The 17,564-nt window shown below is 35.3% G+C and overlaps 1 protein-coding gene across 7 annotated transcripts in view; it reads left to right on the forward strand.

Moving 5' to 3' along the window:
• dlg2 (discs, large homolog 2 (Drosophila)) overlaps positions 1 to 17,564 on the forward strand; it is a 119,037-nt gene that overhangs the window by 51,501 nt on the left and 49,972 nt on the right. For all 7 annotated transcript variants that reach the window (XM_028466275.1, XM_028466278.1, XM_028466279.1 and 4 more), the window contains 2 exons: positions 6,493 to 6,657; positions 17,485 to 17,538. In XM_028466275.1, coding sequence (XP_028322076.1) covers positions 6,493 to 6,657; positions 17,485 to 17,538 — 219 coding nt within the window. The remainder of the gene's footprint in view (positions 1 to 6,492; positions 6,658 to 17,484; positions 17,539 to 17,564) is intronic.

Genomic DNA, 17,564 nt, shown 5'->3' on the forward strand with positions numbered 1-17,564 from the left:
TTATTAAATAATGTCGGCTGTAGTCCGGGCCGCCGCCATCTTGGATTGTGTCGTCACCAGTGGGTCATCGCTGCAAATCGCGCAAGCGCAGAATGACCCAAATAACTGTAAAGAGGTCTTATATTAGTCTATTTTCTTTTTAAAGTGGTGTTTTTGTGGCTTTAGACTCCAATTACATTTATATACAGTATATAATATGTTCCCTACAATATAAACAGGTTCACAATATAACTATTTTTTATAGTTTCTGTTTCCACTGTATCCAGAATAATAATAAAAATTCTCAACAAGAACTATTGATTGATTTGTCACATGACTGTTCCAGGGTTTGTTTTATTTAGTTTCACATCTACCTGTAGCTCTATGTTTTTTTGACTGATGACAACTTGTTTGTAGTTTTATTTCACTTTTACAGTTACAGTTGGGGACCTTTGTAATTGAATGCCCTAATTAAATTACAGCAACCAAATTAAACTATATCAACTAAGTAAATTAATAAAAATGGCCTGTTTAAAGGCTTTTTCAAATTAAAAAATTATCTTGTGAAATCTGTGACCTGTTGACCTGCACAACTCAAAGAATCAGAATCGAGAATTGTTTAGAACAGGAATCGAAATTGAGAATCGGAATCAGAATCGTTAAAATCTAAACGATGCCGAACCCCTAATTGCGTGATTATCGTATTGATCCAGAAAATGTCCAAATCGATTTTTTTAATGTTGCTAACATATGCATAGCATATAAACTCCTGGTCCTGGATGTGGTTCATTTTTTTAAAGGCTTTAAGAACTTAACAGAATATGTTAAAAAGTTAAACCTTTTTGAAAATCGTAATTTGACAGTTTGATAAACATTCCATTTGTTTTTTATTTTGTTGCTCGAATTACAGTTAGATACTATTTACTTGTTCTCACAAGTTTAAAAAAAAGAAATGCATTGTATTTCATAAATTCATACCATTTTGTACTTGTAAAGGTGAAATTTGTATTTATTGATATTGAAATATATATCATATTGTTTAGTATCTGGATATATTTTATTGTGACATGCAGATCGTGTGTCGTATTTATTGTAATGCACACCCCTCATGGAAACGCGTTCAAAGGCAATTATACTTTGTCGGAACTTTAGAAATTTCGCTTTTTTTCCCGAAACACTGTAATGAAAACACATTTTTTTTTTGACAATAATTAGATTACTTTTAAAAATAGAAGGAAAACAGGAAATGGGTCAATGACGTAAAAGGATTTCACAGTATGATATTTCATAAAATGTTCATCATTGGGTAAGGTTAGTATGAATATTATAATGGAAATAAAAACAGAAATACTTTGAAATCTTATACAGGACTACACTAGAACTAAAATATGCCATATCATGTGGTGTCATTCGCACCACATGATATTTGGACACTTTTAATAATTACAGAATAAATTACAGAAGTAATTTAGTTAGTAATACTTAAATTGTGTTAGTTACTACATATTTGGTAACTTTCTATGCATTCAAACCTTTTTTAACTCAAAGAAATACATTGTACGGAATATTTAGGCATTTACATGTGGGCGTGGCCTGTCGGAGCCCAAACAGGGTTTAACATTGATGTGAATACTAATGTGGAAGTCACTGCTTACTCTGACGCAGTAGTCACTCCTTATTAAAGTTTACATCGGTTTATTAAGCCGAGGCTGCAGCACTTTTACATTGGATTCATCATTGGATTCATCATTCCTCATTGGCTCGACTTAGTTCTGCTGGTGTAAACTGCTGAGTCAGCGTGTGGGGGACTTTAATGTCATGCGATGTTTGCTCATAAACTAAATACTAAGATCTAGTTCACACGTGTCAAATCCATGGCCCAGGGGCCAAATCTGGCCCTTTGGAGCATCAAATTCGGCCCACAGGAGAAAGTAAAAGAAGACAGAAAACATGAATCATTGTGTAAATGAAACTATAACAATATGTGCAGGTGCTCACTGTTTTCCCGGTGCTTATATCACATGATTGCAGTCATTTTTAATGTTAAACTCGTCACAATTCATCACAAAATCTAGAAAATGTAAAGTGAAGATCCTGTTGGGACTGATATCTGTCACTTATTGCTTGGATATTGTCGGTTTCTTACATATTTAGTATTTTATGAAAATGTACGTAGAGGTTTAAACTAGGGCAGGGTTTCTCATCCTTGGGCTCGAGACCCCATGTGGGGTCCCCAAGTACTTGGAGGCGGGTCGCCAGATGCCTTCAAGAAACAGAATATTTTTTTGAATCCCTTTTTGCTTACTTTACCCTTTTTCTGCAATTGCACCAAACTTTTCATATTTGAACCTATTTTTCATCACTTTTTCTTGCCATATTGCTACATTACTCGCATTTCTTACACTTCTCCATCACATTTCAATGCCCTTTCAATACATTTTCAGCACTTATAAACCCTTTTTACCACTTTTCCACTTAATGTCACATATGTTGACCCATTATTGTCATTTCATGCTTATTTTGGCCAATTTAACTACATTCACAATTTGTCATGGCCATTATTTGCCAGTTCAAGCTAATTAATAACTTTTCTCTGCCTTTTTTAGGCCATTATTGACACTTTCAACCCTTTTTACCACTTTGTCTGTCCGTTTTTGCCCACTCTAATATTCCCCTGATCTAGTTCATACAGTCACGCAGATATGGTTTGTTATGGAGATAAAAACATTTATATTTTGCATTCATTCTGATACGTTTCAGTTTGACACTGTTTCCTTTCCTAGATGAAGATGTTTTTATGTGACCAATGATGTAATAATAATCCTCCTGTGGTGCTGAAGTCACTATATCAGATGTGTGAGCCAATGGTTGACTTCCTCCAGTGATGCTGTCCTTTAGTTGTAGGTCATTGCGCTTCTCTCAGGCTTGAGGTTAAATTAACTCACTTTGTCACAGTGGGTCAGCTCTTCAGCTTACTGCCTGACTTTTTTACATTGAGCACACAATGCACTACATACTTATTTTGTATTGTATTAATGGATTCTAGGTGGGAATTAATTTAACATCTGCTTTTAACATGTGACGCACCTTATTTTCATTAGTTGCACATTTGGGATGTTCAAAATCATGGAATTTAAAGGTAGCATTAGCTCACTTAAAGCTGATATCCAGAGTTTCTGAGAAACGTCTTGATGTCCCGCCCTAAACAGCTTCACTTCCTCTCGCTGCCTCTCCCATTCTACCAGAAGCCACGCCTCTACTTTTCTGCACACGCATCGCGGAACATAACAAGGTCGCATCGGGTCACACTGATATAGGTTTATGGGTCAGATTAGAGCCAAAATCATATTTACATGTTTGCTGTTGTGACGCGCGGCCTTGTTTCCGTGCACAGTTCCACATTCACTTTGATTAACAGTCTCAAAAACAGGAAGTGGAAGCCTATTGGCTGGGCGCACTCGACCATTGTTTTCATTTGTATAGGGGTCTATAGGACGAAGGCGGGACTTACAGTATATATATTAATGTATCTGAATAACCACCGGCAGTAGACCATAGTAAAAGACTAGTTGGGTATGTTTTTGCATTTCAAAAGAATCATACATAAACGTAGATTTCTCAGAAACTCTGGATATTAGCTTTAATGTTCCATGTTAGCTGTGCTAACATAGCAGCGGTGCTAAACTATTCCTCAGGTTTGTTTAACATGGAGTTGAATGATGAAGGCCTTTCCACTCCGTCACTGTGAAAAAGGTAGCAGAGTGGAAAGGACAACATGAAAGTTGTTCATGTGCTCTCTGTTGACTTTTCCAAAATGAACTCCTAGTCGATAGCAGGATTATTTTAAATGTGTTGGACGTAATTTTCCTTGAGCTCTAATCTCCCGTCTAGACTGAAGCATTTTTTTGCACGCCTGCATTTACGCACTTCTCTCCTATGCATATTTTCCGGTCCAGACTGCTGACACGCCCACCGCGCGTTTTTTTGGGTTGTCCAGAAATCACGGAAGTTGGAGTTTTCCCAATTCTTGTAAATATCATTGAAATCCGTGAAAATGATAAAGTTCACTTTTCATTTGAAACGCCTTCATTGATAAACAATGTAACAGGTTGATTTGATCAGATCATTGATCAGATTATAGGAGTGTGACTGAGGATCAGCCGCTTTCTGTCCGAGTCACAGTTAAAATCTCTTTCGTCGTCATCATCATCATCATCACTGTATAGCGTGACAGAGTTAGATGCTGTAGATATGAGGAAATAATGCAGCTGCTTTAATACAGAGGGATGTTTACAGTGAAACAGAATTATTAACTTCCATAATACACAGTTTTAAATATAAATATTTTAAAGTGGCCTGAGCTGAGCCTCATTAAAATATGTGTAGGAACAGTTTGTGGTCCATCCTCATCTGCATATGACAGATTGTTTCACTCTGTAGTGGATCAAACTGTGACTTTACGTTGGACATAGTATGAAAATAGTTGAATCACTGTGACCAACGTGGACTGAAGTCTGTGTTTGTCACAGTTTTAATTAATTCTGCACAACGCACGAATCTGTGTGGCTTCAAATGTAACTAAGATCATATTTCTAGATAAATAAATATAATGTTTCACCTTATGGGGGCGCTGCACTTATTCTAGGGTTAGAAGCGCATAAGAGGAACTTACGCACACCGGAGAATGCACGTAAAGCCAGATTTGAATGGGAACGCCCACATTTCTATAGCTATCAGTTTGTCCCAAAGTCAACATAACATTGGGTTTAACTTTCACATTTTTTTAATGCAGGGGCGTCAAACTCATTTTAGTTTAGCAGCCAAATACGGACCAGTTTAATCTTAAGTGGACCGTCGATTATAGGGAGAAAAATTATCAGTTTCATCATTCATGTGCTTACGTTTTCACGTCCACATATTTTAGTTTGCAGTAATTGTGATTGAAAAAAATATGTTGCTTTTGTAATCATAATTGAATTGTAACTGAGTAATTTTAATTGGCATAGACATTATATAAAACTGTCAATTACAATGCATTGCAATGTTTCAGTTCTGTGTCTTACACATATGAAGTTAACAATTATTAAAATATGTTTCATATCAGCTTTTCCCTCTACCTGTCAGTTCTCTTAAAAATCATTTTACCATTTGAAAAAATAGTATCGTGACAGAAAAAAGGCTCAGACACTCCCACCAAAATAATTAAAACCAATATTTTCATTGATTACGAAACGCCATGTGTCATAGTAGCCAATCAGAGCCAGAGTTTTTACACACACACACACACACGCACACACACACACACACACACACACACACACACTTACTTTCCTTGGTAATGAGTTACTTTTATTATAGAGTAATTCAGTTACTAACTCAGTTACTTTTTGGAACAAGTAGTGAGTAACTATAACTAATTACTTTTTTAAAGTAACGTTCCCAACACTGGTTAAAACCCACCCGTTATCATTACAGATGCTAACAGAAAGCTAACACAAGAGGAAGGTGTCATTTTCATATTTATTAAAGGCTCAGTAATTGTGATTAATTGAATTTGAACTTTAGTAATCGAGAACAAAATTGTGATTGATTTTCAGGGGAAAAATAATCATTTTAATTGTAATTGGGAAAAATGCTGGTAATTGAAGACATAAATGTAATTGAAAAATGTCATTGACCCTAACCCTGATTAGTATGTAATAAGGCACCAACAATATTGTTTTGTGATCATTTCTTTGTTAAATTGGGAAAATCTAGAGGAATAATTTGAGGAAAATTGTGAGATTTTGGAAAAATTGAGAGTACTTAAAATAATTTGAGATACAAAATGACTGCTATCATGTAGGAATGAGAAAATAATTTTACAGTTTCATTGAATTTGTGTATTTGGAGATACTGGGATATCTTCAACTGAATCACTTGTTACTTCCTTCTGTTGGCTGAATTGGGAGATTTAAAGGGATGGATTTGTGTTTTAAGTGTTTGAACATAGTAAGTGATCTATTCTCCTCTCCTTTTTTTACCCCCTGTTGAATTGACATCTGACAGATAAACACCGTAGATTATTGAAGCATCATAACAGCAAGTGTGCGTATCTATTTTTAGTCATCCTTGACTGTCCTTAATCTGTGTTCTCATAACATTAGAACGCATCTCTTGATGTTCCAGCCTAAAGCATCATCAGAAATAACAGCGTTCATTGAGGCATTACAAACGATACACATCTCTCACACTTTGTGCATGGACTCCCATTATCAGTGTAGAACCGCCTGTTTACTGTAGGAGGATAGATCACATATAAATAGAACCCCATGCTACTATCTAGATAACTCATGTCACATCAAATGTTAATCAGCAAACGTAGATACAGCTTTAACTTTGAACAAAGGTACAACTTCAAGTATTTGAACGTGTGTAAATGTCTCCTTCAGGTCGTCACAAACTTGTTTTTATTTATTCTTTCAACAAATATGTTCAAATCTACACAATGACATTTTTTTATTTCCTTTTCAGCAATACCACTACCGAGAGGACGACTCACCACCGTTTGACCAAGGATTCCCACGGCTGACCAATGAAGTGTGCGCTCCGGAGCTTGTGCACGTGTCAGAGAAGAACATTTCAGAAGTCGAAAATGTGCATGGTTTTGTTTCCCACTCCCACATCTCTCCACTTAAGGTCAGTGCCTGATTTTTTTCTCACAAAAATACTGAATTGAAACTTTCTGGATGAAAAACAACATCTCATCTGGGCTTTTCTAACCCTATGACATTTAAAAAGAGAAGAAAACTACTTTCTGTTCACACCAGTTTTACATTTTTTTTGCTAAAATGTTGCAAATCTGAGCACTTTTTGACCCCTCAGAATGATAAACTAGAAAGCAATGAAAGTTAAAGGCTTTCTAGTTGTATTTATTAGTCCATTATCCATACTTTAAATCTGGGAACTTTAGAGTGTTGCAGTATTAAAAGCTTGTAAGTGCAAAGTTGATGCACAGATAGGAAGATTTGTTTGATGAAAGTCATGATGCCATGATTTGTTTTTTTCGTTTTAAAATGGCATTAATTGTCTGTTTTTGACTTTTACCTGTAGAGTGGGACTTTTCGTACCTATTTATGTTATTGTTTACTTTATATTTTATATTTACTTGAGTTGAAAAGGTCAAACCCAGATTCTGTGCAAGTATGCCCACAGTTAGTCAAAGAAAAGCATGGTTATTCTTCATTCTGTATTTTTTTAATTTACATTTTCCCTTTCCAAAAATAATGTCCCTTATCATTACCGTGAGCCCAGTATCGTATATTGTTGCGTCCCATCACTTCTATAGATTAATCGAGTGTTTCTCAAAGTTTTTTTGTTAAAACCTCTTTAAAGAAGGTAAAGATTGTGACTATTATTCTTCAAAACTCATAATAATAGCCTGTGTAATCACATAATAATAAAGTTCTTCTATTTTTCATGCTCAATGTTCAGCAAGTTGGTCTGAACACTTCTTAGTTGTCAAAATGCTCTCATTTTACGGCTAAACAGTTTCCTGATGTGTTGCTAGAGAGTGGCAGTAACTTGTTTAGCACTGTGTGTACTATTGTGGAGAAGCACAAACTAAAGTCATCACTTTACAGACATTTAACGCCTCAGAGACGCAACAATCACAGTCACGACAAGTGACCGCGACTGAAGCGGTGGCATTCAGATCTATACATGAAATCTATATAACTAGTGGTGAAAGAAACAAGTTTTACTACAATAGAAAAGTAGATATTGTTTCAATCGTAAACCTTTTGTGGCACGTCTACCAGTGTAGCATATTTGTGTGCGGGCCGAGCAAGTGTGAGAGAGTTCATGAGTTTAGAAATTATACGACGTTAACTCCTCTTCAACCTTAACTGACCCACAGGTGGGGGCAGTGCCAGCTTCCTCTCACGGGTCTTAATGTTGTACGGAATTAATTAAATCACACATTCTATACATCTCCATAATCCTCAAAAACTATAGAAGCTAAAACAGTAGTTAACCCATATTCAGGACAAAAGACCACAGCACACACACTAGGCCATTATGTTCAAAGAGGGAAAAGTCCACAACTCGGCAAACTCAACCTTTTCTAGTCCTATGCTTCACAAAATAAACTCTATAACAAGAGTCTACACTGATATACAGGTCAGGTATGTTACGTACCAAAACAACGCCACAAAATCAGAAAACACACCTGGCGGAAAAAGTCAGCAGTGATGATAAATTGTGTCTTACCTTTGTTGTTTCTGATCAAAAGTTGCTACAATGTGCATAAAACTCCATATTTTGATAAATCCATATAGTGTAGTCAGATAAACATCGTCATTACAGATAACCAGCCATTTCACAGTTGAGAAATCCATCCAATGAGCGCACAGCACTGGTGCGTATAATGGCTGGTCCCTCCTTTACCCAGCTCTGATTGGCCAGGGCTAAATCCCGGTCACATAGTGTTTGACATCACCAATGTCTACAGGCTCTGAGCTTTCCAACTCCATGTCAAGCATTCTGATCGGTCAAAGCATTGCTGAATAAGAGCGCTGCGTAACGCCACCAAAGAGTGGAACCAAAGTTAGCATGGCGCATGGCACCACAAAGACCTGAATAAAAATGAAGGTGTTTATTTCAAGCCAAAATGCAACATCTAGTTGTCAAACATAAGTCTATCAATGATTGGAATCAATTTGACTGACGTATTACAATTACACACTTGTTTCCAAAATTGTGGAAAACTTTGGCTCAGTTGTGGCAAAGTGGGCTTTAGCCTGAACTTTTTTGTACAAAACATGTTTATCTTTGGCCTAATGTTTATTATCATCACCAAACTTGCTGCAGTTGATGTCCATAGTATATTAGTTCAATTATTTCAGCTTTTTTAGCCTTCCCTACTGAGAATTGGCTTTGTATTTGATGTAAATCTCTAGGTTTTTTGGGCGTACTACAGATTTCTGTATTTAAAACATTATTTATTGTCACTCAGTATCATACATTTCATAAATTTTACATCATCTGTAACCGCTAAGGGTCCTACTTCAGTCTGCACAAAAATTAGCTATGTACAGTAAGTCATGTAGAAGCTTAGAAAAACATTGTTTGTCATGGCTTTAAATAATGTAGGTATGAATGCTACGGCTAAACCAAGCATAATGTGGGAAATCACATCTATCACATCACCAACATGTTTACTGGCTGGTTACTGGTAAAGGATGCTGCAGGTAAACTCAGTTTACACGCAATTTTATTCATTTACATTCACCTATTTTTTATCTGTATTTTTGTTTTTTAAAAAAGTACAAAAGTTATTTATTTAGTTCACATTATACTGTATACGTATATCTCCATGGAATTACTGCATTAAGCTTACATTAAATATGATGTCCTACTGGATGTTTTCCACATAATCAATAATTTATCCAAAATAAGAAAACTAATTCAAATTCAGTTATGGAAACAGTGCCATTATTATTATCATTATTATTATTAGTAGTAGTAGTAGTAGTAGTAGTAGTAGTTGTTGTGGTAGTAGTAGTAGTAGTAGTAGTAGTATGTGCTGTCTCAAACAATAGCATTTATCAGTTTGTCAATATCAGTAAAAAAAAAAACAGATGTTGATCTCAACCATTATTACATTTTATGACAAATATCAGACTATAATATCAAGATCATGAATTAAATTCCTCTTTTTTACTCAGAAGTTACTTCTTTTTTATAAAAAGTACAAAGATATATTTGATTTTTGCAATCTAGTTGCTGATTTCTGATTTCTTCTGCGTTCAGTATACTGTAACTCAGCACTGGTGGATATTATTTTGTGGCCCTGTGGTCTAATCCAGCAGAGGGCAGTGTTGTACCTCATTGAACACCTGTGTGTGTGTGCGCGTGTGTGCGTGTGCGTGTGCGTGTGCGTGTGTGTGTGTGTGTGTGTTTATTGGGCACACAGTGCAGCACCCTGGGTCCAAGTCCTTTAGTGGACACTTGCATGTTCTCCCCTTGCTTGCTTGGCTTTTCTTATATCAGTGATAAATGGGAGGATTTCTGAATCAGTTAGACCAGGGGTGTCAAAATCATTTTAGATTTTTTTTTTTTCTTTTTTCTTTTATTCTTAAAAAAGAAAAAAAATAATAATAATTTTAGTTCAAGGGCCAAATACGGACCAGTTCATTCACAAGTTGGGCCGCAGGTTTTAGGCGGGAAAACACGTTTCTTCTATTGTTCACCAATTGTAAACTTTTTGCAACATTTAGCAACAAAACACGATTGAAAAACCAAGTATGAATTTTTTAATGGTGCTTTTGACCAGATTTACCGCAGTGTTTGTGAAATTTGTGATATTTTTTCTCTCGTAAAAATATAATGTCAATGTCAAATCTAAATGTCAAATATTAAATCTAAATGCTACATGTTCAATCTAAATCTAAATGCCAAATATTAAATCTAACTCTAAATGTCAAATATTAAATCTAAATGCTACATGTTGAATTTAAATCTAAATGTCAAATATTAAATCTAAATGCTGAATGTTAATTCTATATCTAAATGTCAAATATTGAATTTAAATGCTAAATGTTAAATCTAAATCCAAATGTCAAATATTAAATCTAAATGCTACCTGTTAAATCTAAATGTCAAATAATAAATGTAAATGCTACCTGTTAAATTTAAATCTAAATGTCAAATATTAAATCTAAATGCTAAATGTTAACTCTAAATGTCAAATATTAAATCAAAATGCTAAATGTTAAATCTAAATCTAAATGTCTATTATTAAATCTAAATGTTAAATCTAAATCCAAATGTCTATTATTAAATCTAAATGTTGAATCTAAATCCAAATGTCTATTATTAAATGTAAATGTTAAATCTAAATCTAAATGTCAAATATTAAATCTAAATGCTACCTGTTAAATCTAAATGTCAATTACTAAATCTAAATGCTCGATGTTAAATCTAAATGTCAAATATTAAATCTAAATGTCAAATATTAAATCTAAATGTCAATTATTAAATCTAAATGCTCGATGTTAAATCTAAATGTCAAATATTAAATCTAAATGTCAATTATTAAATCTAAATGTCAATTATTAAATCTAAATGTCAAATATTAAATCTAAATGCTACATGTTAAATCTAAATCTAAATGTCAATCATTAAATCTAAATGCTCAATGTTAAATCTAAATGTCAAATATTAAATCTAAATGCTGGATTTTAAATCTAAATGCTAGATGTTAAATCTAAATGGTAAATGTAAGTCTTAAATACTAAATCTAAATGTCACAGATGAAACTAAATATTTAGTTAATATTAAAATTCACCGGTAGTACCAAAATGCTCATTGATGCAAACGACTAACGTGTGATTTTATGGAGGATTTTGGAAAAAATGTAGTTCTTTCAACAACAAGTTATAACTGAAATATTTGGTAATTTACGCATGTGAGTTAGACATACCAAACAGCTGTTTATCAGCAGTCATATTTCACTAATGTCTTTATTTATGTGGTCACATCTATGCCTGTAGGGACGGTTTGTTCTTCACTGTAGCAGTTGAACTTTGTTACTAAACTTCCTCAAATCTAACAGAAGATTGTGAACTTCCTCTATTATTTTCCTCTTGTCATCAAAGCAGACTTTGTAAATTAATAAAGCTAAGCTAATACTTTATATCTGTAAAGGTTTGAACCAGCTAATAGATAATGGATTAGAGTACAGGCAGTATTTTTGAACAGTTTTTAGGACAGGCTTTGATTGAAGGACCAATATGTGATGTGGAAAGTCTTTTTGAAAAAATGACTTTGTTTTATGATACTTACTTTTGGGTGTCCTTACTTTACTTTACTTTAGCGATTCCGATGCTTTATCGATTCCTGCTTATCGATCCGTCTTTTTTTATTGATTCCCAACTAGGCTGAAAAACAAGTCGTATATGAGTACAGAAAAGAATACAACCTGGTTTATTAAAATACATATCAGGTTTATTCATATAAATCTTAATTATTCACCGCTGAGAATAAACAATACTCAAATGAGTCCATGAGTGGCTATTAGCTTAGGACAGGGGTCTGCAACATAAAAAATACCTTTTTAATGAAGACAACATAGTGTATAATATTCTATACAGTTTAAATTATATTAGATAATGTTATGTAAAGATTATTTTTTTCTTGATAATGTATTTGAAGGGCTGCAAAAAAATAACTTGAATTTGATAACACACGATAATATCGATTAACACATGCTACTGTAATTTCTTGCATGCATGCATATTTAGCCGACATGTTGGCAGTTACATTATTCTGTCCCCACACAATTAAAATGTCTATTTTCTTCCAGAATAGTGTTTTAGTTGGTTTATTGATCTTACCAGGGATTTAAAACTTAAGATTAGCCACAGGTGCAGGAAAGTTAATGGTCTGTAGATGTTGCAGGAGGTGAAGTAGGAAAATGCTGAGTCAGTGCATGATGTGATTTATTTTTGGGTTAACAAATTGTTATATCTTGATTTTATTTGGTGTCAAAGTCATTAATCAATAATACCCTCTGTGAGAAAATAATTTATTTCAATAGTTTTTTAAAGCTATAGGGAGCCATTGCATAAGAGTCAAAGAGCCACATAAGGCTCCAGAGCCACAGGTTGCAGACCCCTGGTGTCGGATAACAAATAAATATCACACAATGTTAGCCAGTTTAATTTTACCTGCTGTGCTAATGCTAGCACTGGTGCTGCTAAGTGTATAATGCTGTGTTGGTTGTGTTGCAGTTCCTTCTAGAAGGAATCACAGGTGACCATCCCAGAGGTGTCGTTCTTCTCTGTGAAATGCAGCAAGATGATTCTTACCAGGACATTTCTCCACAGTGCATCACATGTACATCACAGTTTGCGAGTGGGGTGTGTTTGTTACGGTGCAGCCTCGGGAAGAATTGATAACGGAATCGTAAATGGTTATTGATAGAAATTCCAAAAAATTCTTGGACTAACAACCGGTTCCCAAATGAAACCGGTTAACGATGCGCATCCCTACACATGGCATAGTTGAAAATAAAAAAAACACAAATCTAAATTATCATGTATTATTTTTATCATAATTACTTTTTATTAGGTATAATATACGCCTATCAGGTAAAAATCACCCAGCCATAGTGATGGTGTTACTACGTTAATTTTAGCGATTGTGTTCTATAGTTAAAGAACCAAATTAAATGTAGGGGTGGGCGATATGAGAAAAATATCATATCACGATTTTTTTCTTTGTGAAATCACGATCACAATTTTTTTCATTCAAATCCTTTAGACTATTTTAAAGTTATTTACCAATAAAACAAACCAAATCACCGACTTAAAATCATCACCCTAAATGGAAAAAAGGAATAAAAGATAATTTAGGACAAGGTAATTATCTATTTATTTATTTATTTATTTATTTATTTATTTTAATTGTATGTAAGCAATTCATCAAACTGGTTCTAAGTACAGTTAACATCAAACAAAAAGGCTGACAAGTTATTTTAGTCAAACAATCTTTTTACTTTGTTTAACTAAAGTGGTGTAGCATTAGCATTAGCATCACTTGCTACATAACAAGGCAGCAGATCAGTCTAGTGATTTCTATTAGTTATTGAGGTAACACACTCATATTAATAAAATCTTTTCACACAGTTTAGACAATCATATCCTTTACAAGATAAAACGTTACTGCTTTGGTTACATTAGGCCTGGGTGATATGAACCAATATTCATATCTATATATTTTTCCTCAAAATGGCAATAGGTGATATAAACTCTATTTATTTTATTTTTTTCAATAGTTTTACAAGAAAAACAATAATGGGTCAAAGTCAGTGGAGAAAAATGCCACAAAGACCCTTTTATTAATCACTAGCAGCACAATAACAACATTTTGTATCACTTTTGACTTTTTCCTTCATCAAGGCTGAAATGTGATTAAATTATGTAGCGTTGCTTTTTTCAGGGCAGCTCTGAGTTGCTGAAAGTCGTTTTTAAACTAAATCACATTCAGGACACTGTCTCTTTAAGAATGTGTAAACAGCCCTGTTAGCTACAGCAGCAGATCTCTGCTACAGCGCAGCGACAGAGCGTTAGTTATAGAAGAGAAACACATGCAGAAACATGTTTCAGTGTATCAACACTCAGAACTGATGGAGTTTAACAGACAGACAGACATCTGCACTGAGCCTCTGATAGACGGACGCTAACACAGAGGAAGCAGCACAGCTAAGTCTGTGTCCGTCCACTGGGAGGGGGAGCGGAGCGTACTTCTGCCCTGTTTAAGCGCTTAATTCATCTTAATTAATGTCTGTAACGCTGACATGCTGACTAGCATTGGGTGTTCTGTGTATGAACCACAGACATATGACGCAAACACGGCACCGCAAGGGTTAAAATGTGAACTACAGACGGTTCTACGATCGCCGTGATTTGGGAGATCGTCATCATGTTGAAATCCTTACCGATCTAATATCGTCATATCGCACACCCTTAATGAACCCTTAATGAACCCTTAATGAAGGGTTTTGTTTTCAGAGAAACCTTCATAAAACTAGGGAGAACATGCAAACCCTGAAAATAGTTTGTGTCCATTAGGACTTAAAGCCATAATTTTAATATGAGGAAGGTTGATGATGACCAACTGTGGATTCACTTCTGACTGCAGTGACTTTTTCATTGGTCTTGATTAATGTGGCATTTTTGTTTGTCAGTGGTTGGATGATTGTGGCTCCGCCTCTTTTCCTGACGCACTCTATTGACCTGTGGGTAATCTAGTTCTGGCTTCCTGACAGAGCGGCCTGCACTCAGGCATTGATTATGTCTTGGTGTATCATCCAACATGGTTCTCTGTCTAACTCTGACCTCCACCTCCAGCTCTCACACAGTCAGATATATCGAGTATGTGTCGCAGGCGTTGCCCCTGACTCTCACAGCCCCCAGCAGCTCGACCACATCTAATAAAGCATTACAATGTGAAACGTGTGAAGTGAACCACACCCTGCTTTTAAGGGAATGAACTTGTCCAGTTCAGACTCTCTAAACCAATGGCTGAGTTGGTTTCTATGGGTTCTTCTGTCTCGCTATAACTTAAAAAGAGAAACTATTTCACTTTTCTTCTTATTTTTAATGGACCACGTCTGGAACTTCTGGTTTATTTAAATATTTGGGATATATTTGTGAGTTGTGGCAGTCAGGAGTGGAGTTTTTCTGCACAAATAACATTAAAATGACTTTATTGGATAAACAACGATGGGAGAGCATCATGAGGAAGTCATCGCTGAGCTCTACTCTCCATGGAGGAAGTGCCCCCAGCCTTCTGTCACTTCCACACTGTGAAGTCCAGGGAAACCTGAAGAAGATGTTTTCTATGGAGGTGCTGCGGGGTCTGGCCCCTGACCTGGGGAGCCTAAGTATGGGCCTCAATCTTCATATGACCCCCATAAGGTGGCCCTCATTAGTCACCGTCTGTAAATGGAAACAGACTTTTACTAAAAAACTGAAGAAGAGAAGTTGTGACCAAACGCAGGTGTGACATTCTTCATGTGTTCACTAAGATTCATGACTGTGAGTTTGTGCTGTAGAACAGTGGTTCTCTAACTACAGTGGTTCTCTAACTACAGTGGTTCTCTAACTACAGTGGTTCTCTAATTACAGTGGTTCTCTAACTACAGTGGTTCTCTAATTACAGTGGTTCTCTGACTACAGTGGTTCTCTAACTACAGTGGTTCTCTAATTACAGTGGTTCTCTGACTACAGTGGTTCTCTAACTACGGTGGTTCTCTGACTACGGTGGTTCTCTGACTACAGTGGTTCTCTGACTACTAACTACAGTGGTTCTCTAATTACAGTGGTTCTCTAATTACAGTGGTTCTCTAACTACAGTGGTTCTCTGACTACAGTGGTTCTCTGACTACAGTGGTTCTCTGACTACAAACTACAGTGGTTCTCTAACTACAGTGGTTCTCTGACTACAAACTACAGTGGTTCTCTAACTACAGTGGTTCTCTAACTACAGTGGTTCTCTAACTACGGTGGTTCTCTAACTACGGTGGTTCTCTGACTACAGTGGTTCTCTAACTACAGTGGTTCTCTGACTACAGTGGTTCTCTGACTACAGTGGTTCTCTGACTACAAACTACAGTGGTTCTCTAACTACAGTGGTTCTCTAATTACAGTGGTTCTCTAACTACAGTGGTTCTCTGACTACAGTGGTTCTCTAACTACAGTGGTTCTCTGACTACAAACTACAGTGGTTCTCTAACTACAGTGGTTCTCTAACTACAGTGGTTCTCTAATTACAGTGGTTCTCTAACTACAGTGGTTCTCTAACTACAGTGGTTCTCTAACTACAGTGGTTCTCTAACTACAGTGGTTCTCTGACTACAGTGGTTCTCTAATTACAGTGGTTCTCTAATTACAGTGGTTCTCTGACTACAAACTACAGTGGTTCTCTGACGACAGTATATATATATATATATATATATATATATATATACACACTTAGAGGTGAGACATAATTAATCTAATTAATTAGAGGCTTTGTAATTGGTTCATCTCAATTAATCTAAATTAATCAGCTAACAGTATTTTTAAAATGTATTTTAGTATCTGACTGAATCAATGAAAACAATAAATGATCATAAACAATTATATAGTGTTTATTATTTCCATCACTGAGTGCTAACATCATGTACAATATGAATAAAGAATATTATGATTGCATTGTTCATAAAGCATTAACTTACATTTAACTAAGATATATTCATGCTTTTCTGGATTTTTGGTAAACTTTCTAAAACAAATGTGTTTTTGTATTAAAATAAAAACATCACTTAGTCCAGAACATTCCAGAGAAATATAAACTGAACAGTGTAAAATATTTAGAATATCTGTGGATATCATGAAATAAACTGATGAAGATGATTCATTTAGTTTGAAATAGTTTTTCTACATAACAGTTGATAAGTTGGGTCAGACGATGCTAATGCTATCTGTAGCAGCGCTTCTAGCCCCGCCCACATCCTCTACCACAGAGAGTGGTCGACTGTCCACTACAATCATTTATCACTGACTTTGTTCATTTGTCACTCATGGATTTATTATTGGTTCTGAACCCTGTCTGAGTGTCAGTGTGGAGACGCTGTCTGCTCCACTAGGACCAGTCATTTTTATTTTTAGGTTTTTATTTGTAGTTGTGTTGTGAGCAGACCATCAAAGTCTAAAAGTTCATCCTTAATTCATCTTTTTTTTTTATTCAAAGAAGCAACTAAAGATGGTTTTTCACACACTTTGAATTCATAAATCAATGAATTCCTGAAATTATTAATTGTTGATTTTCTCGGCACACTTTACGTTCCTTTCTAAGGGTGAAACAGTTTTGTTTTCAGTGATGTAATGGAGAGAACAAAGCTCTGCGTTTTGCACAACTACAGTTATTCTACATCTGATCATTTTTGATCTAATGTATCTCCTCTCTGTGTTCCAGGCCAGTCCTGCCCCGATCATCGTCAACACAGACACGTTGGAGTCAGTTCCATATGTGAGTTTTTAAAGTCTTTTGCACTT

The sequence above is a fragment of the Gouania willdenowi genome, chromosome 14, assembly GCF_900634775.1.
Source record: "Gouania willdenowi chromosome 14, fGouWil2.1, whole genome shotgun sequence".
Classification (NCBI taxonomy): domain Eukaryota; kingdom Metazoa; phylum Chordata; class Actinopteri; order Blenniiformes; family Gobiesocidae; genus Gouania; species Gouania willdenowi.